The 26,647-nt window shown below is 39.4% G+C and overlaps 1 protein-coding gene across 6 annotated transcripts in view; it reads left to right on the top strand.

Annotated features, from left to right (window-relative positions):
- Positions 1 to 10,502: 10,502 nt before the first annotated feature.
- Positions 10,503 to 26,647, top strand: part of RPS6KA3 (ribosomal protein S6 kinase A3) — a 112,274-nt gene continuing 96,129 nt past the window's right edge. For 3 of the 6 annotated variants that reach the window (XM_032329464.1, XM_032329463.1, XM_032329462.1), the window contains exon 1: positions 10,900 to 10,977. Coding sequence is in view for 2 of the 6 variants with exons in the window: in XM_032329459.1 (XP_032185350.1) it covers positions 10,909 to 10,977; positions 14,706 to 14,747 (111 nt within the window). In the remaining 4 variants the exon portion in view is untranslated. The other 3 variants (XM_032329459.1, XM_032329465.1, XM_032329460.1) reach the window with 3 other exon arrangements.

Genomic DNA, 26,647 nt, shown 5'->3' with positions numbered 1-26,647 from the left:
ACTTTTTAATTGAAGTGTAATTGACACACAACATTACGTTAGTTTCAGGTACACGATGTGGTGATTCGACAACTCTTTATTACTATGCTGTGATCGCCACAAGTGTAGATCCCATCTGTCACCATACAGTGCTGTTACAACACCATTGATTATATTCACTATGCTGTGCCTTTCATCCCTGTAACTTACTCATTCTGTAACTGAAAGCTCCACTCCCCTTCACCTATTTTGATCATCCCCCAGCCTCCCTCCCCTCTGGCAACCACCAGTCCTCCATATTTATGGGTCTGTTTCTGCTTTTCTGTTTGACTTTGTTTTTTAGATTCCACATATAAGTGAAATAATTTGGTATTTGTCTTTATCTGTCTGTCTTATTTCACTTAGCTTAATATCCTTTAGATTCATCCATGTTATCACCAATAGCAAGATTTCATTCTTTATCATCACTGAGTAATATTCCATTATACATATATCCCTCGTCTTCTTTGTCCATTCACCTATCGATGGACACTTAAGTTACTGCCGTCTTCGGATATTGTAAACAGTGCTGCAATAAAAATGGGGGTGTGTATATCTTTTTGAATCACCTTTTGTTTTCTTTGGGTAAATAATACAGTTGTGAAATTACTGGATCATATGGTATATCTATTTCTAATCTTTTGAGAAATCTCCATAACTGTTTTCCACAATCGTTGCACCAGTTTGCATTCCCACCAATGTGGGGAGTTCCCTTTTCCCCACTTCCTCATCAACACTTGTTGTTTCTGTGTTTTTGATGCTAGCCATTCTGACTGATGTGAGGCGATATCTCATTGTGGTTTTGATTTGCACTTCCCTGATCATGAGTGATGTTGAGCATCTTTTCATGTGTTTGTTGGCCATCTGTAGTCTTTGGAAAAGTGTCTATTCAGGTCCTCTGTCCACTTTTCAATCAAGTTATTTGTGGGGGTTTTGGTGTTGAGTTGTGAAAATTCTTTACATATTGTGAATATCAACCCCTTATTGGTTGTATCATTTATAATGATCCTCTCCCATTCAGTAACTTGCCTTTTCATTTGTTGATGCTTTCCTTCACTCTGCAAAAGCTTTTAAGTTTGGTATAGTCCCAATGCTTTTGTTTCCCTTGCCTTAGGGGACATGTCTAGGAAAGTGTTGAGAAGGCTCATGTCAGAGAAGTTACCACCTGTGTTTCCTTCTAGGAGTTTAATGGTCTCAAGTCTCACAATTAGTTGTTAATTCATTCTGAGTTAATTTTTCTGTATGGTGTAATAAAGTGGTCAGGTTTCAGTCTTTCACATATGGCTGTCCAGCATCTTTTAGGTAACTACCTCTTCCCCGTTGTATATTCCTGCCTCCTTTATCATAAATTAATTGATTATATAAGTATGGACTTATTTCTGGCCTCTCTATTCTGTTCTTTTGATCTATGTGTCTATTTTCTGTGCCAGCGGTGTACTGTTTTAACTACTACCGGTTTGTAGTATATCTTGAAATTTGGGATCGTGATACTTTCAGCTTTGCTCATCTTTCCCAATATTGCTTTGTGTATTTGTCTATTTTTTGCTTCTGGTATCGTTTAATTTCTTTCTTTAGTCCCCTTTTTCCTGAAAACAAAATTTAGCTCTAGAGCAGCACAGTTCACTGGAACTCTCTGCCAGAGTGGAACTGTCTCATGATGCGCACTGATATCATAGCCACTAGCCAGAGGTGAAGATTGACACTTGAAATGTGGTTAGTGGAATTGAGGAGATTAATTTTAAATTTTTATTTTATTTTACTTAAATTTAAATAGCCGTATGTGGCAAGTGGCTACCACAATGGACAGCACAGCTCTAGATGCTTAATTGAATTCCACTTCTAGTTCTTAGAAATAACACTTAATAGGTAGTACTATATGCTTCCCATTGCATAACACAAGAGGCTTAGAGGGTTTGGTTCTGCCTCCTTTTGTGTTGTTAAGACTGATCAGTGAGTTCAAGTGGTGATAGCCTGCTAGTTCAAGTTCCCCATCCAGTTTTTAACTAAGGGCTCCATTCACTTACAATTTTTGCCTAAATCAGTTATTTCATTATGGATTTCAAAATAGTGCTTTTCTAAATCTTTCGCCCTGTCTACATTTATTTACAAGCCAAATTTCTTCTATAAAGAACATTCATCGACTAATTTTTATGGTTGGTCTGAAATGCAGTTTATACAAGACAAGGCATGATAAATCCTTAATTACTTCTCTTAATTGCCATTAATGGCTGGAGAGAAATGCAGGTGTCTTTCATCTATGCAAAGCTTTGGGGATTTTATCCTGAGCTATGGAAAGCCATTGTGAGTTTTAAGCAAGGGATCAACAAAATGAGATTTTCGTTTCAGGAAGCACCCTTTAGTCATAGTGTGGAGAAAGGGTTAAAAGTCAGAAGATTCTAGAGGGAGCCTGTCATAATACAGGCCAGAGATGGTAAGGACCTGAACTCTAGTGGGGGTGGTAGAGTAGGAGAGTTTGACACATTCCAGATTAGAAAGCAAAATCAACAAAGTATAGCTGTCAAATAAGGTGGTGGGCAGGGCGAGAGACAGTATGGTAGGGTGACAGGATGAACTCTAGATTTATAATTTGGTGAACTAAGTAGCTGGTCGTGCCACAAACCACCTTGAGAAATGCAGGGAGAGAAGTAGAGAGAAGTTAGTTTCCAAATGAAAAATGAAATCAGCCCAAACACAGACCTCCTGGACAGAAGGGATGATTTATGAAGCTGCAGCATAATTCTTTTCACTTGAATCTAACAAATAATAGTGAGTGTATACTATACTATACTTGGGGGAAATTGCTGATATAGAATAATCTGAATTCCAGTGATCTATAAATAAAAATCAGGGGTTATTTGGTTAGCATTAAGAGTTGAACCCAAAGAAATTAAATTCCAGGCTCTATTCCTAATCCATTTTAAAACATGTTCCAAATTCCAATCTATCACTTTTTCCCTATTGCTTACAAAGATGTACCTATGATTTTAAGAAATCCTCAATAGTAGGTATAATGTTTTCAGAAGTGAAAAATACTATGCAAGTGTATAAGCAAAAATCCTCTCAGTGGTTGTCTTGGTTTGCTAGGGCTGCCATAATGAATACCACAAACTGGGGGGGGGGGGGGGGAGTGTGCTTAAAACAGTAAAACTTTATTGCCCAGAGTTCTAGGGGCTATAAGTCCAAAATCAAGGTGGCAGCAAGGTCATGCTCCCTCTGGAAGCTCTAGGGGAATCCTTCCTTGCCTCTTCCTAGCTTCCAGTGGTTTGCCAACAATCTTTGGTGTTTCTTGGCTTATAGATGTATCATTCCAATCCTCTGTCTTTACATGACATTCTCCCTGTGTCTCTGTCTTCACAGGGATATCTTCTTATAAAGTCACCACTCACATTGCTTAGGAGCCCACTGTACTCAAGTGACCTCATCTCAACTAATTATATCTACAACAATCCCATTTCCAAATAAGGTCACATTCTGAGGTATTGGGTGTTAGGACTTCAATATATCATTGTTGGGGGACACAATTCAAGCCAGTAGAGTGGTCTAAAGACCCATGCTGAATTATGAAAGAAAAGTTTTTATTTGAAAATTATCTCCTTTAGCATTATTTCAAAAGCATTTTACTGATTACTCTTTGGAAAAACTGAAACTTAGTTTCATTTTTTTCAAAATGACATTCACAGAACCTTGCTGTCTCTAGCAAGGTGAAAAAAAATAGAATAAGAAAGCGATATGACACGCAAATGTATTTAATAAAGATCCTTCTAAGTAGTTATATACTTGTATTTTATGGCACATTTTCCCCAAACATTTTCCTGAACATTTTCTGAAAAAAATTATAGTACAAAACATGCAGTCTTCATCAAATTGATACACTAATTTTTGCTAACAGTATCTATTGTTAGAACAAAACAAGATAATGTATGTAAACAATTTAACAGTTTGCAATAGCTGCTAGCTGCTATTAACATATATATTTAGTATTCTTAGAATTGCAATGAGTATTAAAGAAGTTAATACCTGTGAACCACTTATAATAGTGCCTGACACATAGTATGTATGCAATAAAAGTCTAGCTTTACTGTCAACATCACCATCATTATATAAGATGGCAAAGTATCCAGGCTTCTGGGTGGCTCAATCAGTTGAGCAACTGACTCTTGATTTTAGCTCAGGTCATGATCTCAGGGTCCTGGGGTTGAGCCCCCAGTCCTGAGTCCCTGAACTCTGCTCCAAACTCAGTGGGGGGTCTGCTGGAGCTTTTCTCTCCTCCCTCTCCCCTTCCTCCTGCTCACTGGCTCTCTCGCTCTCTCTCTCTTTAAAATAAATAAATCTTTAAAAAAATATATAAGAGAGTAGCGTGTCCAAAACTGTGAACACTACTTGAACTCAACATTTTCATATAGTTTCATTAGGTAGAGTTTCTTTAAACTTCATTTAATCTATAGAATTCATCCTTTATTTAGTAGACAAGTGTAAGTTACTTAAATTTAATTTTTTTGAAATTGTACCAATTTCTTTTTTAATAAAGGGATTCCTTAATATTTATATGCCCCCAAAGTATCTATTTTATTTACTAGTTAACAGGAACATCACTTAAAAATAAGCTACTGAAGTCATAATCAGTGTGTTGTTTGATAAAAATATACTTCATACAAGTATGGCATTATTAATCTACAGCCAGTTTTTCCTACAACAGACTCGATTTGACACTCCTTTATTCATTCAGGTTTTGTGATTAAAGCTGCATATTTCCAAAGAATATAGTTTGGAGCTCAGTTGGTGGTCGAAGAATAGAGTTCCATTTAATTCCATAGTTTTCCTCCAAGTCACTTCCCCAGCTGAGGTCCTGTTGTAGGGCTAGTCTGACATCCAAGTCACTAAAAAAGTCAGAATATTTTTTAAAGTATCTTTTCTAGTTGCAGACTCAAATATACATTCAAAAACACAAATATAAGCTTTTATTTTAAAAATATAGCCACAATAACAGCCATGATCTAAAATAACAGTTCCATAATGTTTGGGGGATTTTTTTCATAGTCATGAGTACAAACCGGTGGTCCTCGGGTTTTTGCTTTAAAATAGTTTGTGGACTGAAAAAATTTGAGAACCACTGCTCTGACCAACCAAACTAAATTGATAGTTATAAAACAGGAATGTTTATCCTCTGAAGGAATACTTCATGCAGCAATTTTTGGTTAATGTTAAAGCAGCCGTTTTTAATATCAGCTTGAAAATGAAATTTTAATGCATTATCTCCCTCTTATGAATTAGTGTTCATAAACAAGAACGTTTAGTGGGTTTTTTCTGTTCTAGTAAAATGTAAACTGAAGGAAAACAGTAGCTTATTAAAGCTCCAAGAATGGCTTCTCAGTTCCTTGTCAAGTCTCAAAGTCCCATAATTCTTTCCCTTCAAACAACTCTGAAGCAAAATGACACCTCTAAGGATTAAGCATTTTGGAAACCAATAAAAGAAAACATTAAAGCATGTCTGACACAGACCTCTTCTCCATACTTCCCTGTTCCTCCCATCCTCTCTACATGAGTCAGGTAATGTTAACTTTGAATCATACATTCGTTAGTTTCTTTTGAGCATTACATAAACAAAGTTTTGATCATAGTCTGTGAGGCAACTGACCTGTAATCATTTGCATTTCAACACATGTGGCTTGAAAAACAGAGCAGTAAGTTACCCTAAATGCTCTTTTATTTGAATTCTGCAGGAGGTCACTCACTGTATCATTTTTTGTGATCCGAGAGTACACTAAAGAAATAGATTATACCATAATAAAATGCTCACACAACAATAACTTTTGAGTGAAGTATTTGAATTACATTATGTATGCAGGAATACTCCCTTTCTGAAGCTGTTAACAATACCTCCACTTATTGAGTGGTTCCCTATGTGGCAGGCTCTGTGCTCAATGCATGACAGATATTGTTTCCACTCAATCTTCCCATCAATCCTACCAGGTATGCATTATTATCCTTATTTTCAAATGAGGAAAACAAAGGTTAGTCCACAAATGTTTATTGAGCAACTACTATGTGCCAGGCCCTGTTCTAGGCCATCAAGTTGAAGCTTAGAGACATAAAGCAACCTTCAGTTTGGGTACAGGCCTGTCTCAGCTCTTATCATGATCCCAAGTCGCCTTACTGGGAAGAATATTCAAGAAATATTTCAAGTATTTGTATCACAGAATGTCTTCCTCTTAGTTCTTTATAGATTTTATTACCATCTTTCATCATAGGAAACTCTCAAATCATTGAACTTTATATCTGGAGGGGAACCTAGAGAAGTTCCTTACATTTTCCAAAATTTGAATTCTCTCATTGAACTAATTTGAATTCTCTCATTGAACTAAAGTGTTCAAATAGATGTAGAAATTCCTGTTGTCTCTTAAGATGTGTGTCAGTCAGGGGCGCCTGGGTGGCTCAGTGGGTTAAGCCTCTGCCTTTGCCTCAGGTCGTGGTATTGGGGTCCTGGGATCGAGCCGGCATCGAGCCCTGCATCGGGCTCTGCATCGGGCTCTGGGGGAGCCTGCTTCTCCCTCTCTCTCTGTCTGCCTCTCTGTCTACTTGTGATCTCTCTCTCTCTCTGTCAAATAAATAAATAAAATCTTTTAAAAAAATGTGTGTCAATCAAGAAAATATTGTTAATTTTTATTTAGGAACATCAAAAATTCCCACAAAATTCATACACATGGAAGATATGTCACCCTGCATTTTGTTTGGTTATTATCTTACGCGAGATAAAATTTGAGCCTAAGTTTTATCTTTCTTTCTCTCTATAAAGAAGTAGTGTCTAGCAATTACTTTTTCTTTTTGTGAAAAATTTACTTTAGATAATGTAAAGGGAGAAGACTTTTCAGAGAGGTGATGATGATTACACTCCAAGGGCTTTTTTTTTTAAAGACTTTATTTATTTGATGGGGGGGTAGATAGAGAGAATGAGTGGGGGAGAAGCAGACTCCCTGCAGAGCAGGGAGCCCAACATGGGACTGGATCCCACAACCCTGGGATCATGACCTAAGCTTAAGGCAGACGCTCTGACTGAGCCACCCAGGCACCCTAAGAGCTTTCTATATCAATAACAAAGCTATATGTAATAGAGCTGTGAATTCAGGATGTGTGTAAGGTAGAGATTGTGCCATGAGCTGTCCTTAGTCATCTTTCCAGACTGATGGAACTCCATTTTTTGAGCAAATGTTATTTTGTTAAGTAAAATGCCCATTTTAACTCCTATACAAAGGTTATAATTATAGCAGGAAATTGTTGGGGATAGAGGAAGTTAAATTTGGTTGTCTTGTCATACATCAGGAATGATTTCTTGGAAATCTAGTCCAGATTTTTGACTGAGGTTTGCTGTTTCCTTTTGCTGTAGTTTCAAGTAATAACTTTCCAATATTTTGGTTCTGACTGGGAGATTTATGCAGGAGGTGGGGCATAGAATCAGCCCTTTGTGCTGGTTTTGCACCAAGGAACCCCAAAAGACAGTAGAATGTGAGGCTATCACATAACATTATATTAGGACATGAAAGGCTCAACGTGAACATTCTAAAGCAGTGCTGTCCTCTAGAACTATAATGCTAATCTTGACAAGTAAGCCCTGTATATAAGTATACATTTTGTAGTAGTCATATGAAGATGTAAAAAGAAACAGGTGAAATTAATTTTAATGAAATATTTTATTTAACTGAGTGTATTCAAAATATTATTTCAACATGTAGTCAATATAAAAATTATTACTGAGCTACTTTACATTTTTTTGTACTAAGTCTTTGAAATCTGGTGTGAACTTTACACTTACAGCCCATCTTATTTGAGATCAGCCAATCTTATTTTAAGTATTTCGAGAGCCATATGTGGCTAGTAGCTACCGTATTAGCCTGTGCAGGGTGATCTCAGGAGGCAGCTGTTCTCTGAATAACTACACTTAGAGTTTTCCTTTCTTAAGCAGGAAAGAAAAAAGTAATCCTGCTCAGGGTAATATCAGCTTCTATGTTCAAATAACTCTTTTTTTGCAGCCACCTACAAGAAACATCCCCCAGTCTCATTTGATTTTTTTTTTTTCAAATTCTCCCACCCAAAGAGAGTGATCGCACCACTTTTGGATTTATAAAAGAAATGAATGAAAGAAGTTTGTTAACTAAAAGAAAAAAATTCACTTTTCTCTTTGGACAAAAGGAAGGAGAATGCTGTTTTTCTAAATCAGTTCACAAATACTTAATCAAGCAGATCCTATGTGGAAGACAGCTGTGCTAGTGGTACCTAGCGCATTATTAACAGTTCATTTCATTCCTAATTCCTGCAGTGTGACCACTGTTCACAGTAACTTTGTTTTAGAAGTTATTCTTCTACTTCTTGAGGTAAAAAGAATAAAAGTTGAAATCAACTTTTCAGTATACAACTTGATTTATTACAGTGGAGTAATTCGCAGGGGGCAGTGTTAGACATATTAATAACTGTCTCCTTAAATATAAGGTATGTTTTTTCCTAAAGCAAGAATGTTAGTTGGAATAATTGATCACTGTTTGGTGTACTAATTTACCTTAAACTAACCAAATTGACCAACTTCTTTTCGCTGCAAGGAATGGTAATGTGGCTTTGCAATGTAAATGACAGATAAATTAGGTACTTCCTACCTAAATGCAAAACAATGCACAACTCCTTATCCTCAAACTGGTTTTACCGTCAGGAATTACGGAGATGGTGCTGCCAAATTAATTGAGTTTGGGTCCAGACTGGATTTGCAGCACTAGAGTCAAGCATGTAGGGAGAGGTGACAAAATCACGAACTAAGTCCCCCCCCCCCCACCGCACAGACCACGCTGAGCCTGCCCAGATGTTGTTCAACCCTGAGCTGTCCCCCTGAGTCCAAGGCTGCGAGAGAGGGCGCGCAGTGAGGACTTCCGGCCACCTCCTCGGGCTCCCTAAACAGATGGAGCCTCTTCTGGTGGCCACGAGGCTCCCGGGCCTCGAGCTCGTGCCAGAGAGCGCGCAGGCAAAGGCGGCGGAAAGATTTCAACACCTGCCTCTCTCGGGCCCAGCGAGAAACCTTGCACCGCCCGCGCAGACCTGGCTGGCCAGAACTGGGGCTCTAATCTCAACCTAACACCTGCGTTAGGGAGGAAGCCAAGGGCTCTCCAGGTGTCTGGGTCCCAGGATGATGAAAGCGAGCTGTTAAAAGGCGTGCACCGGAAACGCAGCGGGGGACGCGCTGTGGCCGCCTGGCGTGGGAGGACCGGGACGCCTTGGCCGAGGCCTGAAGGGATGAAGGCACTGGCTGTCCTGGAGACTTCTCTACTTTTTTCCCTTCTCCTTCTAGAGGGGGTTGGCCAGTGGCTGCAGTAGCTTTCCACTCAGCCCCGCGACCTTTACACAATTTTGCCCAGGCGCACTAAGCTCGCTACGCACCTGGCGTTGGGAACACGAGGTAGAACCCACACCCCCACCCCCGGCGGGACTCAGTCCAGACGCCCAGGCCTCTCCCCACAAACTCTTAGTCCTCTTGGATTCCGTTGCCGTCTGGGAATTGGGTTTTCTTAACCCAGGGCTTCCCTGTCTTGGGCTGGAGGAGGAGTTAGAACCCCTCCCTCGCTTTCCCTCCTCCACCCTCCGCCAGCCTGATTTTTTAATCTAATCTTTTATTTAAAGTCAACAGAGGAGCAGGAACCCCAGGTTTCTGCCAACATGATATTTTAAAATAATTCCCCAACCTCTGCTGAGAGGGGCAGCCTCAAGGAACCTCCTCGTTTCCTTCTTCGTGCAGGGAGTGGGGGACTTCGAGAGTCAAAACTGAAGCCTGAGGGCTCTTCAGATTTTGGGTGGGGGGGCGACTCAAGCAGGACAAATGCAGTAAAAATATTAAAAAGATGACACCAGAGCTTCGATTTGGAGAGCCTTGAATCTTAACCGAGAGCCGAACCTCCAGGGGGCACCAGGGCACAAAGCCTTACGTGTCCCCGTCGTGGGGGACTTTAAGGGGTGGGGGGGAGGGCAGGTGAATGCCTACCATCTGAGCCTGGATAGGGCAGGTTTTGGTCCATTAAAGGATATGCCCATAGACACGACGCGCCCACAAACACCCGCGGAGGAGTGAGACCGAAAAGACACCCCACGCCCACTCCCCAGGTCTTTGGCACTGGACTGTGCCCACTGCGTCTCGCCCATCTCCGTCCCCAGCTAAGCGGGGACCACTGTTCTCTATCCTTAAGTAGCCTCCGACCTGCTCAGACCCTTAGCAGTTCAAGGCTCCCAGCCTTTCGCTCCTCTTGCCCTTCCCTTTCGCTCCTCTTGCCCTTCCCTTTTTCTTTCCCCCGCCGCCCGCCGACGCCCCCAGATCTCTTGGGCTCGCCCTTCCTGAAAGTAGGCGAGGCCCAGAAGCAGAGGCTGGGGCGAGGAAGGAGGGAGGAGCGAAGCGCGGTGGCCGGGGGCGTGTCTTCCCAAGCCCCGCCCCCGGGTGCGCGCGGCGGCAGCGGCGGCAGCCGAGCCTCGCTCTGAGAGACAGGTATCGCTTAGGCGCCATGTTGTGAGCGGAAGTCGGGGAGCGCGCGGCCGCCGCTGTTCTGCTGGGAGCGGGCGCGGGAACCGGCGGGGGGGGGGGGGGGGAGCTGTAGTCCCGGCGGCGGAAGGAGGAGAGGAAGAAAGGGGCGAGACCGGGTGCCGGGCAGCGGCGCGAGGCTCTCGCTCGGCGTGCGGACATCTCCAGCTAGGCGCGCGGCGTTCGAGGGTCGGTGTAGGCGCCGAGCCCTCTCCCGGGCAGCCGGCGCTGGTGCTGCTACTGCCGCCGCCGCTGCTGCTGTCGTGGGGCTCGGGTGGCGACAGAGCGGGGCCGGCCGTGGGGCGGGCGGGGAGGGAGGAGGCGGTGAAGGCGGCGGGCCGGGGGGGAAGATGCCGCTGGCGCAGCTGGCGGACCCGTGGCAGAAGATGGCTGTGGAGAGCCCGTCCGACAGCGCTGAGGTGAGTGCAGCCGGGCGGCCGGGGGCCGGCGCGCCCCTCCCCTCGCCCCCGCCGGCCAGCTCCCCTCCCTGGAGCTGGCCACTTGGCCCCTTCTTCTGCTCGCGTTTCCCCTCTGTCTGGGATTCCGGTTTGGGTAGTTGGGGTTGGTCTGTTTGCTCTTCTGTTCCACCCGCACCCTCACCTCCCCTCCCTCGCTCGGGGGGCTGTGGTGTGGTGGCGCGTGGGGTTTGGAGTGGGCGCTGGGGCTTTGCAAGAAACCGATTTTAATCAACTTTGCGTGGGGGTGGGGAGCGGGAAGTGGAGCGGGGGCCGGAGAGGAGTTGAGAAGTTTGCCCATGCCTGGTTGGGGGCTTCCCTGGACCCTGGCGACTTTAGGGTGTAAGGGAGGGATATGGATTGGGTTCACTGGGGAGTATAGGGACTCTCGAGTCCGGCCAGGGGGAGCGTTGGTGCTGTGAGTCGGGTGCGTGGGGGCTGGAACGGCCCAAGGCAGGACTGGCGACCTGCAGGGGTTTCGGGAAGGGGTGCAGGACAGCCAATGGTTTTTGCCTCCCCCCAGTTTGTCTGCCGCAGCGGTTTCTGGTGGTGCAAAGGAGAAAGTGGAAGCTTGAGGTCCTCCCCATCCCCCATTTCTTAGGTCGCTGAGCTCGAGGACCCAGTCCTTAGGAGCTTTAACTTGAGTTTCCTGTCCTTGGAGGTGAGAGGGTGATTTTCAAGGCCATCAGTAGCTGCCCTGGAAGGCTTTCAGGTTTTATTCCCCCAGGATCTATTCGGTGACCATCCCTGAGACACCTAATCGAGTGCCAGAAGCCCAAACAGTAACCCAAAGACGGCAAAACAATTTCCCCGGGCACGGCACAGCATCGAGCTTTCGCAGCCGCCCCTGTCCCAGCACCAACTCGGGGTCTGCGAAAATAATCCATGCAAGACCCATGCTAGGGCATCAGCGCTCCTCTCCGGAGTGGAAAATCAATTCCTGATGGTGGCATGTCCGTGATTCTCCCTTCTTGACTTTTTGCTGTCTTCTGTTCCCGCAGCGGACTTTGGGGGATTACAGGATGATAGGTTGCGTGTGTGTAATAGTGAGTGACCCCATTTCTGGAAAGCATGACTGAAACGCGGGGGTGGAATGGGGCAGGCTCTGATGAGTGGTGTACTTGGCGGCAGCCGCTGCCCTGCCGGCCTCCGCAGTGTGAGAGGTGGATAGGGTTACTGGTTACGTCAGTAAGACCGAGGCTCAGTTTGATCTGAGATGCGGGACACTTGCATTCCCGGGTATAATGGAGGGGGAGGGGGATCAGTTCAAATAGCTTTTCAATTTTTTTCCTAGTCACCTCTACTGCTGTATAAAATGTTTACTTGCTCTCCTTAACGTGAGCAGAGTTGTAATAGTGCTTACGGCTGGTACTTAGTATTTTGTGACTTGGATCATATTTTAAAAATCTAAACTAAATGGTACTGTATAATAGAAAAGATATTGATAGATTTTTTTCTAAATATTTTAAAAAGGAAATCACGGTTTTAAGACTGGCAGAATTACGTTTAAAAATGTGTTAGCCTGTTTAATAGTATAGATGTTTTATAAGAAAATTGAATTTAGAATGTTTAATCATGCTTTGAATGGATAGTGTGAAAATTAGTTTGCACAGGGGCTCTTTTCATTCATCTTTTTCTTCAGATTTTATTTGCATTAAATAACATAGCTAAAAGGTTTATAAAATGGGTTTTCAAATTGCTGACCTTGTGAAAAGAAATTGAATTTGCTTTGAGCCTGATCGTTACATGCAAACAGTAACATTTGCTACTCATAATCAGTCCACATTTCTGCTTGGCACGTAACAGTGTGTTAAAAAAATCATTTAAAATTCCACCTTATCCTTTTTCTACATAGCATACATTTGAATAGGGAAGGCACAAAACTGATATTTATTTAGCACTTACTATATGCCAGATACTGTGGTACATGCTATTTCATTTTATCCTTTCTATGACCCAACAGAGTAGGATTGTGATCCTCATTATTACAGATTAAGAAACTGAATCTCCGAAGTTAAGGGCACAAAGATTATAAATAGTAAATGGCAGAGGCACAATTCAAAGCCGGGTGGGTATAATTTTTGTGCTTTGCTTTATATTAGGGTAGCTGCTTCAAATCCTTTGTGGAAAAATTCACAATATAAATAAATAAGCCAGTAGTTAGAGGTCATGTATTTTTCAGAAACAGTTACGGTATTATAAGCAGTCTCACTTGTTAAAGCCTAGTTATTTCAGTTACTGTCATGGTTTCCAGAACCTGGCAGATAGGATTCCACAACTTGCCATTTTCAAAGAATTTTCTTGATATTTTGGTATAAGATATGTCACATGGAGCTGGTGTTTCCTGGATTAATTTTTAAAAGATCTTTTTAAATTGCTTTTAGATATTTTGTTGCCTTTGGTGGTTCATCTGTTTCAAGTAAATTACTTCTGATACAATTTTGGAAATTGAAGCTAGTAAGGAAAAGGTTGAGAATTTTCATTCAGAAGTCTAATATTGGACTTAGTATTATGCCTGCTATTATGCTATCTCCTCCCCAGTAAGGCCTTATCAGAAAGTAATTATATTTTACCAGAGTAAAATCATTTTTTTAAAAGATGTTTACGTGAGTAAATACATCAAATTTTTTTCTCCCCAGACTAAAAGGTTTCAGAAATGGTCTCGATAGGAATTTTCATTTGTGGTCTCGTTCCTAGTAGATTGTGAAATCTTGAAAGTAGAGTCCTTTTTTCTCTGTGTTCTCAGCACTTAACACCGTGCCTGGCACATATATATTTTGGACCCAGTAGATGTCCACTGAATGAATTATGGTCAGGAATAGGGTGATTATCAATGTTATTTCTGTTCTTATCATTTTAATCTTAGACTGAAATACGAGCAGTCTTAAAAGACCTGAGTACCTCCCCGAAAGTACAGGCAGTTTCTTCATTCCTTTACATAGCCTTCCTCCTTTAAGACCTCACATGGGTCTCATGGTGCTCAAAACAAAAAAACCCTTGTGGTTAACTCAAACATGGGTCAGAACATGATAGGCTAGAACTAGGCCAAATGTTTAAAGAAGCAAATTTAGGATAATAAAGGAAGTACTATGTAAGCAGTCAAGGTTAGTACAAGATTAAAAACAAAATAGCGTCCTAAATTGTCCAGGTGAATTCACAACTCTTTAAGGAGTTATTGAGTAACTGACTGTTTAGAAAACGGGTATCAAGGAATTGTGAATATTCTGTAAATTTCTTGCCACTACATTTACTGGATCATAAGCCTGACCTAAAATGACACTTTTTCTCAGTTTTCAATAAAGGATAAATGATGGTAAATGTAAATAAGAACAATATTAATTAATTTAACATTGATAAAATCGAGGTTATTTTTTGCTTTATAAAAATGTGCTGTATAAAAATAGCTACCTTGAATTCTTTTAAATAGCAAGTACCCATAATACATTAAAATATTAACTTTGTAAATTTTTTTATAAAAAATGAGACCCTTGTGTTGGAAACCATCTTTAGTGGATATGCATCCATTTTTATCAAAGATTATATTGGATTCTGTACTGTTTCTACAATATTGATATGAGGTTTCTTATTTTTATCTGCAGGGAAAAACATTCTGTTAAAGTATGATCATTGATTTTGAAAAAATGTTTTATTAAGTTTCTTCCTTTTCCTGTTTCATTTCTACCACCTTTCAGGTTTTTTTCTTTCCCCCAAGTGAAGATCTGAGGAGAGGACAGGTATTGTTACATGTCAACTGTCGATAGTAACTGTGACACATTACTGAACATTTCACTGTTTTCAGTGATTATGATATAAGATGTCAGTTTTTGTTAAACTAAAATTTAGGGAAGTTTGCTTTATTTTGGCAGCTCTTCCTGTACTTATTGGATTGATGCAAAACGTGAAACTTCTTTGGTACATTTAAATTAAGATAAAGGGATAAACTTAAAGAAACGAGTATAGGCAGACTCTGCCTTTTCTTTAGTATGTTTCTGGAAATCACAATGAGTATATTCTACTTTTATTTAAGGAGAGTGGCATAACTGGGATGTGCACTCTCAACCAAGGATGCGATAATCAGTAATTATAGAGCAAAAATATAGCAGATCATTTATCAGAAGTCTGAATTGCAGAATTGTTGTAAAGATTTTTTTTTAATGTATCACACATTGAAACATTCATACCATTGTGATCATTGACAAGATTTGCTCTAGAGTTCCATACTCAGGGACGTGTGATATAACAGGCTGTGAATGTTGGGTGATGTCAAGGGCACCAGTTTCCCAGTGCAGACTGGATGCTTTAGACCCAGTGATACAGATTACAGTGTACAACAGTGATATCTTGGTGGTCACTTGGTAATGCATGAGTGTGATAGGGCTCAGTTGTTTATGTGTTTTGGTGGATAACAAGTTTTAAAGCATTGGAATGCAATTGTGCAAATCTATATATATATACATGCAGTTTCCCAATTCACATAATAGAAAATAAAAACAACCAACTGCATTTTTATACTTGGCATTAAATGTCTCCCTCTACCCCACTTCAGATTTGATATAGTTTCCTATATCATTATCTGGAACAATTAGCTGATCTCATATATTCCAGTTTATCAATTTAATACCAAACAACATAAAACCAAAGTAAAACAGCTATAAATGTTAGTTGTTGTAAAATGTATAGAGTTAACAACAACAACAACAACAACAAATATATGCATTTTCTGAAGCAGATTCAGGATGAAATGTATCCATATAAGACGTAACTATTATTTTATACATTTGGCCTATTTTAAGCAAATACATTAGTTACTACCAATCAAATATTTCAGTTTTACTCATCTCCTTAAAATTTAGAAGGTACTTTTTAAGATAATTTTGATATATGGGGAAGTGTTAAAGAACATAAGCTTTGGAGCCATAAAGACCTGGGTTTGAGTCCTGGCTCTGCCACTTAATAACTTAGTAATCTTATACAAGTTATTTAATGTCTCTATGCTTCAACATTCTGATCTGTAAAATAGGGATGAAATAATATCTACCTCATAGGGTTGTGGTGAGAATTAAGTGAAATGATGATATATGTAAAGTATGTGGTTTGCTGCATGGTTTCAGTGTTTAATAAATAATATAGTGAATCATCTCTCTAATAGAATTGTCTGGGGGAAGCTCTGTGTTTTTCCTCTGGAGTAATTTTTTTCAGAATCAAGCAGAACAATTAAAAATTACTTGTTTGATCTGTTTAAACAGAGCCATTATTATATCTGAATATAATTGTAAGGGTAAGGTGAATGCAGATCTCTTGAATCTTGTCTCCCTTTTTGTATTGTTCCCCTCTTCAGTATCATCTGTAAAGGGGAAAACAGATAAAAAAACATTTGAAGAATACGTGTGGAAGAAGGAAGAAAGGAAACTTTGGTCAATTTGGGAGGCATCTCACAGTCTATAGCATGTGATTGTTTAGCAGTGTTTTTTTCCTCTTAGTGATATATAAGGTAGTATATTTCATACATGATAGCATCTTAAAATTGATGAAACCTGGTGTATCCTGGATGTCAACTTCTTGAAGGAAGTCTCCCCTTGAAGAAATGGATAAAATCAATATATAGTGTTAATAAGTAGAATTTTAATTTACTTTCTAAAGCATACCAAAACAAAATGTGCACACCTTTTTATATTTTAGGATCAGTTCTATTAATTTCACTTTTAGAGACAGAAATTAGTATGGCACACCCTCCCCATTACTCTAAACACATTTATTTTGCTTATTTGAATATGCCACGAGTAACTGGATTTTCCTGTCTAAAAATAGACTCCTTTGGATTTGATATTTTATTTGGTATTTGTACTTCAAGAATTTGAAACAGGATATACAGTATTTAACAGAGAAGTCTCTGGACATGTTAAAGGTGTATCTGTCTATGCCCCATGAACCATCTCCACCATGCAAAAAACAAAACAAAGGAGCATGACATAATCAAATAAATTTGGGAATTACAGAGTTAAACAGTATTTGACCAATGTCTTTACCTCATAAGTTCTTAGCACTTTTAAGGTGATATTATACATGATGAATCTGCAAAAAGGATATAGCCCACAGCATTTGAGACTTGATGTCAGAACCCTTTTTTCATGAACCATCTATTGAAGTCTCAAAGGACACAAGTGCTTTGCAAAACAGTTTGAGCAGTCTGATAACTATAGTAACATGATCCAGTATTGCCTGCAATTGAGCTGTTACGTTTAGTTGACTATATCAAAGCTTTTTTCTCTATCAAGAGTTTTTGTTTCATTTTTAATTGAAATCTTTTAAAATGTATGATTTTCCATCTTATAATAGACTAAACATTTAAATATAATAATTTAAATGAAAGTTTTAGATAACTTTTTTATCTATTTATTCTGAAAATAAATTGTTGTATTCTACCTTAATATCAAAATATTTGCCCCTATTAAATGGCCCCTGCATTGACTTGCTCTGTAACTTACATTTCAAATTCATAATTATTACAAACTCTCTTTTATCATTGGGCGACTTGATGCTGCCATCAGTCTGTCTCTCCCACTCTCCTTTTTAAACTAATTGCTTCTAACTTGCAGTTACTAGAAAACAACTAGGGTGAGTGATATATTGATGCAGTCTTTTTTAACTTGGGAACCTTGTTACTCCATCTTAAAAAACAGTTTACATTTGCAGCCTACCAAATAATGCAAAATAGCATCCTCACCCTTTTTGTGATCTCTGCCCATCGTATACACATACCTCTGGGGTCAGGGGTATTTGGACATATTACCTACTAATAAACAGTGTTTTATGCTTCAACATAACATTGACCAAATCGCTCAGTCACTGGCATTACCTACTGTACATATTTACCTTCCTTTCTGGAAGGTATCAACTAGAAAGGAATGTGAATAAGCTAAAGAACAGGGGGCTAGCCTACTGCCCCACCTGGAGTCAGGTCTCCACATTGTCTTTTGGAGTTTTTTGGTGGGATTTTTTTTCCCCATGAAATAGGTCTAGTTTCCTGACTGTTAGCTACCCTATATTTATATGTAAATCCAAAAGCTCTTTCATACCTCCTGTCATTCTTTTCCTCTATTAGTATAAATAGAATTACAGCGGTAGCATAACTTAAATCAGATTTCCCGACCTTAGCTAATATACCCATGGTATCTTACATACCTAGTTATGTTTAATCCACCATGTAAATTGATTTTTATAATCTTCTGTATAATAATGATCTTGTCTTCAAACTTGACCTGGTCATCTAGGTTTCTGTGAGCTTGCCTCTAATCCTGTGGTCCACAAAGCTTGTTTTAGGAAACTTGGTTCAGTTATTTGACATGTGTTAGAAGCAGACGTCAAATGATAGCCTGAAGCAAAAGCTGATTTTGATGTAATAGGTTGAAGTGCATCTCACATACAGTGTTGTGGGAGAAAACTTCTCTCCAGAAATCTTGTAGGACCTGTACTAAAAACCTCAGTTACTCAGAGTGTTATTTCAGTTTTTACATTTAGGAGCCTGAAAACAATATAAAATAATAGGAAAGATTGACTTAAAAAAAAAAAAAACCATAACTTCTAAGTTGGTATCATTCAGTAACCTCTAGCTACATGTGGCTATGAAGCACTTGAAATGTGATTAGTTTGAATGAGGAACTGAATTTTAAATTTAATTTTCATTATTTTAAATTTAAAAAGTCACCTGTGGCTATTGGCTACCACATTGAACAGCACAATTCTAAAAGTTATAGGATTATTACAATTTGGACTTTTTCTATACCAGTGTTTTTTTTCAGCTCTGCCTTCTATTATTTGTATTTTTAAATTAATAGGCAAAAGCTTTTTCTAAATGAAAAAATACTGTGTTCTTTCAAATTAAATGTAAATTAGCTTTGTCTTGTTCCTCACCTACCTTGAAGATTTTTTATAAGCCCTTCTACATGGTATGTGCCCTTCAAATCACCATTCTGCACTTTCTATAGTTTTGCTGGTTTTATAGTAACATTTCTCATTCAAGTGATAACACCAAGCACTGGGGAAATTTAGCTGTCAAAAAATGTTGTATTTTGTTAATTATAATGTGCTAATTAATACTAGAAAAATGGATTGATGCATCTTGTAGATAAATGTTTACTGAATGCCTTCTCTGACTAGATACTGTCTATATCAACTTGAGTGAGGTAGACATAATTCTTCTCAACCTACAGATGAGGAAACTGAAGCCTAGAAAGGTTAAAGAAGCTGTTCATGGTTGTACCACTAGTTATTAGGGGATGCAGGATTCAAACCCAAGTCTCAGATTGCAAATTCCATTGACTTTCTGCTAGACTGCCATACTTGAGTTGAGAACAGCGTGTGGGTGATTCATTCTAGATGAAATCTCCTACAGGGGAAAAGGTTCTCAGTGGTCTGCATGAGAATATATTTTTATGGGAATGTACAGGTAGAGTTAGAAAAGTGAAATTGATTCAACTCTCTCCAAATACAGTGTGAGTTAAATAGGCTTTTGTGAGCTAGCCTGAAAAACAGCATTTGTGACATTGTATGTGAAAATGTTTTGGGATTTCTAAACGGCTGTTATACAAATATTTGAAACAAAAACTATAGTATTTAGAAAAGGGATGGGGGTGCTGTCCATCTGGACATCTCTATGTTAACATTAGTTAACATCTCTATATGGAAGTCCCTAGGTATATGTTTGGGTAACTGCTCTGTTTTTGAATTGCTCCTCATTAAATCATTACCTCTTTATATTTGCATCTCTTCAGAAAACTCTATTTGATACTCCCTCAAAGTGTCAGAGAATAGGATCTTACTCAACCTGAAAAAGTTACCATTTATCTTGCTATAGTATAAGAAAAGGAAATTTTTTGAAAGTTTACATGATCCTTGGTGGGATTTTTCCCTCTTTTTTTTTTAACCTGTTAGGTTAAATAGCTCTAATCTTTTTTTAAAAATTGAGATATGATTTACATACCACAAAATTCCCTCTTATAAAGTATACAATTTAGTGGGCTTTATTTATTTATATTCACAAGGTTCTGTAACCATCACCACTATCTAATTCCAGAACATTTTCATCACCCCAAAAATAAATCCCATCCTCATTAGCAGTCAGTCCCTATTCCTTCTTTCCCCCAGCCCCTGGCAACCAATAATATACCTTCTCTATATATTTGCCTATTCTGGACATTTGATATTAATGGAATCATATAATATATGGCCTTTGTGTGTGACATCATTCATTTAACAATGTTTTCAAAGTTCATCCATGTTACAGCGTGTATCAGTGCTTCCTTTTTATGGCTGAGTAATAATCTGGTATATGGATGTACCACATTTAGTTTATACATTTGTCAGTTCGTGGACATTGGGGTTGTTTCTGCTTTTTTACTATGGTGAATAATGCTGCTATGAAAATTCTGTATCAAGTTTTTTTGAACATATGTTTTTGATTTTCTTGGGTATACACCTAGGTGTTGAATTGCTGTGTCATATGGTAAGTCTATGTTTAATATTTTGAATTACCGACAATTTGTCTTCCAACTTGCTTAAACCGTTTTATATTCCCACCAGCAATGTATGAGGGTTGCAGTTTCTCCATATTCTCATCAACACTTGTTCCTGTCTTTTTCATTATAGCCATTGTAGTGTGTAAGAAGTGGTATCTCATTGTTATTTTGATTTGCGTTTCCCTTATATCTAAGGATGTTAAGGAACTTTTCATGTTCTTATTGTCTATTTGTATACATAATTAATTCTTGTGCTTATTTTTTACTGATTTGGAGACTTAAGTGGAGTTTTTGCATTAATGCTTTTAAAAGAAGATCCTTATCTATGTTATATTGTGTACAAATCTTCCTTGACTTAAATAGGATTGTGTTCCATCATAAGTTGGAAATGCATTTATCACACCTAACATACCGAACATCATGGCTTAGCATAGCTTACCTTTAACATGCTCAGCACTTATGTTAGCCTAGAGTCAGGCACAATCATCTAATATGAAGTCTATTTTATAACAAAGTATTGGATATCACACGTAGTTTATTGAATACTATATTGAAAGTGAAAAACAGAATGGCTTTAAGTGTATTGGTTGTTTATACTCATGGTCACATGGCTGTCCGTGAGCTGCCATTCCTTGCCACTGCCCAGCATCATGACAGTGTATCATACCAACATATTGCTAGCCTGAGAAAAGATAAAAATTCAAAGTGTAGTTTTTACAGGATGAAATTAAATAATCACTTTTGCACCATTGTCAAGTCGAAAAATTATAAGTTAAACCGTCATAAGTCAGGGACTGTCTACATAGTTCTTCAGAAAACTTAGTTTTAATCTGTGCTTTCAAAAGATTTCTTTATTTTTATATGTGATAAATTTAAAGCTTTTCCTAGAACACTGATTTTCCAGCTGGGTCAGTAGAGCTCTGTGTTCTATGGAGATACCTTATGTTACCTCATCACCTGGACCACCTCTTTTACCAGCCAGAGCAGAGTTTCTAGAGGAACACAACAAAGAAGTAATGTTAATTATAGAAAATTATAGCAAGAAAGCAAAAATCAAAGCAATGATATTTTTCATTACAGTCTCCTCAGTGTTAGACTATTCTAGAGTTTCTTATTTAAAGCAACAATACAGGAAATAATTGAAAATCAACCACAGGTCTAGATTCTCAGAAATTAAATACTAGTCAATAGATAAATTAATTCTTTTCAAGAATCCATTTCTTAAGTGAGATATACAGGTGTTTCATTTAAAGAAGTAGGAAGATGCAAAACAAAGCATGTTTGCCTCCTTTCCTTCAAGTTCCTGCTGGCTATTGGTATAAGCAGTAAGGGGGGGATTACTTGAAGAGAGGAATGTCACAGACAAATTAAAAATAAGATTTCCTGGGGCACCTGGCTGGCTAAGTCAGTGGAACATGTGACTCTTGATTTCAAGGTCATGAGCTCAAGCCCCATGTTGGGTGTGGAGCCTACTTTAAAAAAAGAAAAAGGGATTTCCTTTGGATTATTAAAAAAAAAAGCTCATAAATGAGGGTTTTTTAAAAAAAAGATTTTATTTATTTATTATAGGGAGAGAGAATGTGAGAGAGTGTGAGAAGGAGCGCATTTTGAGGGGAGACGGAGATGGAAAGGGAGGAGCAGGCTGTCTTCTGGGCAGGGAGCCCAACATAGGGCTCCATCCCAAGACCCTGTTATCATGACCTGAGCTGAAGGCAAATGCTCAATTGACTGAGCCACCCAGGCACCCCTGTAAATGAGTTTTAAAGTAGACTTTTCCCCCTGGCTGTTCTGAGCATGTAAAGTATATTACTAGGTGATGATGAATGAAATAGGATTATTTCCTTTGGAATATTATAGTTTAAAAGTACTGAGGTAGACAGGCAGTTAAAATAACATGAAGCAAGCTAAATTAGCCAGGAATGTTACAAACAGATATAATTGGAACTTCAGAAGAAAATTATGATCTATAATGTTAGAGCATTTTCCATAGTGCATTTTTAAGCGTAGTGTGGAAGATTAGAAAGTAAATATTACTACCCCTGACACCCAGTAAAGTTCCTTTTAAAACACACATACACACACAAAGCAAATAAATGTTTTCTTCCTTTTTAAAAAATATTTTATTTATTTGACAGAGAGCAAGCACAAGTAGGGGGAACAGCAGGCAGAGGGAGAAGAAGTGGGCTCCACCCTGAATGGGCAGCCTGATGTGGGGCTTGATCCCAGGACCCCAGGAGCATGACCTAAGCCAAAGGCAGATGCTTAATGACTGAGCCACCAGGCACTCCTAAATGTTATTTTCTTTTTTTTTTAAGATTTTTATTTATTTAATTGAGAGAATGAGAGAGAGAGAGAGCATAAGAGGTAAGAGGGTCAGAGAAGCAGACTCCCCACCAAGCAGGGAGCCTGATGCAGGACTGAATCCCAGGACTCTAGGATCGTGACCTGAGACGAAGACAGTTGCTTACCCAACTGAGCCACCCAGGCTCCCCCTAAATGTTATTTTCAACATAAAAATTAATCACTTGGAGGAGACCTCTGGTTCTGTCAAGTTGGAGGAGCCCTATTCCTCCTAGGTCCTCTTTTACAACTAAAACTCCTTAGACAAAAACGCATCAGACAAGTACAGGAACATTGTGAAAGATGGAAAGAAGAAGGGAGACTCCCTACAGACTTTGGGACTCAAGGAATGACACAAATAGTGAGTTCCTTGGTGGGGTTTTTTTTTTTATTGCCTTCCATATATCTTTGACAGGTCCTGTAAAAGCCTCCAACCTGAACCACCAATAGACACAGTGAATGAGGAAAGGGTAGTCTAACAATAGTAAATTTTTTTGACGTACTCACCCTACTATAGCCAAACACCATAGAAAATCCCCACCCTACTCCAAAGAAGCAAGTGGCAGTGCTTGAATTCCTCTACTCACTGATGTTGACTGTGCAGATCAAGGCCCTAATCTCCCATTGCCTGCCTAGCAAAAGCAGAGAGCACTTTGATTTTCCCCTGCTGGGTGGTTTTGGCAGGTTGAGCAGGAATCTGATCTTCCCATTCCCCCTCCCCATGCCACCACCTGCAGAAGGAGGTGATGATCTCACTAAGGTAGTGTCACTGCAGTCCAGGAGCCAGTTGAGTCTCCATCCGAGTCTGGAAGCAGTGAAACTTACCAAGGTGCTGTGAGGCTGGGGTAGTCCCCACTAAACCTCCCCTTGCCCTCTGTCAGTTAGGAGCTGAGCTTACACCTTCACTTAAAATCAACAAGGCAGAGCAAGATGGTTGGAGGTGGGCTAGTCAACTCTGCTTCGCTTCTTTACTGATGTCATTGGGGCCCAGTGGGCAGCTGAGCTTCCCTGCCTCGCATCTGGCATCTACAAGGTAGAACCAAATGGTGGATGGCAGGGCTGGTTGGCACTCCACTTCCCCTTCTTCCCTTCCCTATTTGTTGGGCCCTTAAAGAAGCTGAGCTTTCCACTCTACCTTATAGCAGCAAAGCAGTACAAGTCAGCCCTCTGCTTTCTCTCTCCCTATTGGCAGTGTGATTGAGCAGGTAGATGAGCTTGTACCCCTACTCAGAGGCAGTGTGATGGTGCAGCTTGGTGTCCCACTTCCATTGATACCAAAAATGGAGCTGAACTTCCATCTCAGTGCTGTTCAAAAAAGCAGGAGTAATTGTTCCACTTTTGCCAGGGTGGTGTCAGTGGGCCCAGCAGGAAGCTGAACATACACATTCACCTTGCTCTTATACTACATTTCGCCGAGTAGACTGCCTGCTAAAAAATGATGGCACCTGGGTGGCTCAGTGGGTTAAAGCCTCTGCCTTCGGCTTGGGTCATGATCCCAGGGTCCTAGGATCGAGCCCCTCATTGGGCTCTCTGCTTGGCGGGGAGCCTGCCTCCTCCTCCTCTCTCTCTCTCTCTCTCTCTCTCTCTGCCTGCCTCTCTGCCTACTGGTGATCTCTGTCAAATAAATAAAATCTTAAAAAAATGATTAAACAGGATCCAGGTTTTCTCTCCAAAATTGTCCATTATACAGTTGAAGATCACTGTATTAGGAACCAGGAAAATGACAACATGAATCAGAAAAAAGTCAACCAACACAAAGATGCTTCAGATGTTGGAATTATCTGACAAGGATTTTAAAGCAGCCATCACAAAAATGCTTCCATGAGCAATCATAAACACATTTGAAACAAATTAAAAAATTATCTTAGAAAAGATATAAAACATAATATGGAAACTTTAGAACTGAAAGATACAGTAACTGAAATAAATTTACTTTATGGGCTTATTAGAAGAGTGGGGATAACAGGAAAGCGTAGTTTTGAAGATCGAGCAACAGAAATTACCTGATTTGAATGACAGAGGGGAAAAAATGAACTGATAAAAAAAAGAGCCCTAGGAGGCTGGGGAATTTTAACAAGAGATTTAACATCCATGTCACCATAGTCCAGAAAGTGGAGAAAAAGGGTGGGCCTGAAGAAATAATGGCCTAAACATGCCCCGTTTGACAAAAGACAAAATCTACAGATTCATGAAACTGAACCCCAAACAAGATAAACCCAAAATAATCCAGGCCGAGGCACCTCAGAATCAAACCTTTGGAAATGAGAACTTGTTTAATGGGTTTGGAGTTTCAATTTTGCAAGATGAAAATGTTTTGGAGATTGATTACTCAATAGTGTCAATATATTTAACACACTGAACTGTACACTAAAAAGTGTTTAAGATGGCAAGTTTTATGTTGTATTGTACCACAATTTTTTAAAAATTTGTAATTAAACTAAAAGCAAAGCAAAGAATCTTGAAAGCAGCTGAAGAGAAATGAACTATTATGTATAAGGGAACAATGATTCAAATGACAGCAGATACCATATTAGAAACTATGGAAGCCAGAAGCAAATGGCACCATTTTTCAAATGCTGAAAGAAAAGAACTGTCAACCCAGAATTCTGTACCCACCGAAAATACTCTTCAGGAACGAAGGTGCATTCAAAATAGTCTCAAATTTGTCTATATATTTGTCAGTCTTTTCAGAACCTCAAATAATTACTACAGATAGTTCTTCAAGGAAAAAAGTAATTTTAGAAGAAGGATCTGGAATATCAAGAATAAAGGAATAGTATTAATTATACAGTCTTTTCCAAAAAATAGAAGAGGAAACACTTCATAACTCACTTTATGAGGTCAGTATTACCCTGTAACAAAGACCTAAAGACTATAGAAAAGAAGGCTATAGACCAGTATCCCTCAAGAGCATAAACATAGAATCCTCAATAAAATATTAGCAAAAGAAATCAAGCAATATATGAAAAGAACTATACACTGTGACCAAATGGATTTTATTCCAAGGATGTAAGACTGGTTCAGTATTCAAAAATCATTCAATATACTCCACCATATTAAAAAGGAAGAAAAATCACATCATGTTAATAGTGCAGAAAATGTATTAAACTGAATTAAACATAATAAAAGCACATCAAACTGAAACACCTGGGTGGCTCAGTCATGAAGCATCTGCCTTCAGCTCAGGTCGTGATCCCAGGGTCCTGGGATCGAGCCCCACATTGGGCTCCCTACTCAGCAGGAAATCTGCTCCCCCTCCCCCCAGCTTGTGTTCCTCTCTTGCTGTCTCTCTCTCTCTCTCTCTGTCAAATAAATAAATAAGATTAAAAAAACTGATCAAACTTAGAATAAAAGGGAACTTCCTCAGTTTGATAAATAACATTTACACACACAAAAAACCCCCACAAATAACATCATACTTAATGGTGAAAGACTGAATGCTTTCCTCTTAAAATCAGGAATAAGTCAAGGATGTCCATTCTTACCACGGCTATTCAGCCTAGTCCTGGAAATTCAAAAGGTAAAGGAACTAAAATATCTAATATAAGATAAAAATAAAGTGGAAGGATCCACCCAATTGTAAGCTTCAGTAATCAAAATTAACACTTCAGTAATCAAAATTATGTGGTATTGGTAAAAGGATAAACACATAGGGGCTCCTGGGTGCCTCAGTCAGGTTGGGGTGTCCAAGTCTTGAACTCAGCTCAGGTCTTGATATCAGGGTCATGAGTTCAATATAGAATGTGTAATTAGGCCCATACAAGTACAGCCAGTTGATT

The sequence above is a fragment of the Mustela erminea genome, chromosome X, assembly GCF_009829155.1.
Source record: "Mustela erminea isolate mMusErm1 chromosome X, mMusErm1.Pri, whole genome shotgun sequence".
In the NCBI taxonomy this organism is placed as follows: domain Eukaryota; kingdom Metazoa; phylum Chordata; class Mammalia; order Carnivora; family Mustelidae; genus Mustela; species Mustela erminea.
The sequence above is the reverse complement of the archived record's forward strand: the minus strand, read 5'-3'. Positions and strand labels throughout refer to the sequence as shown.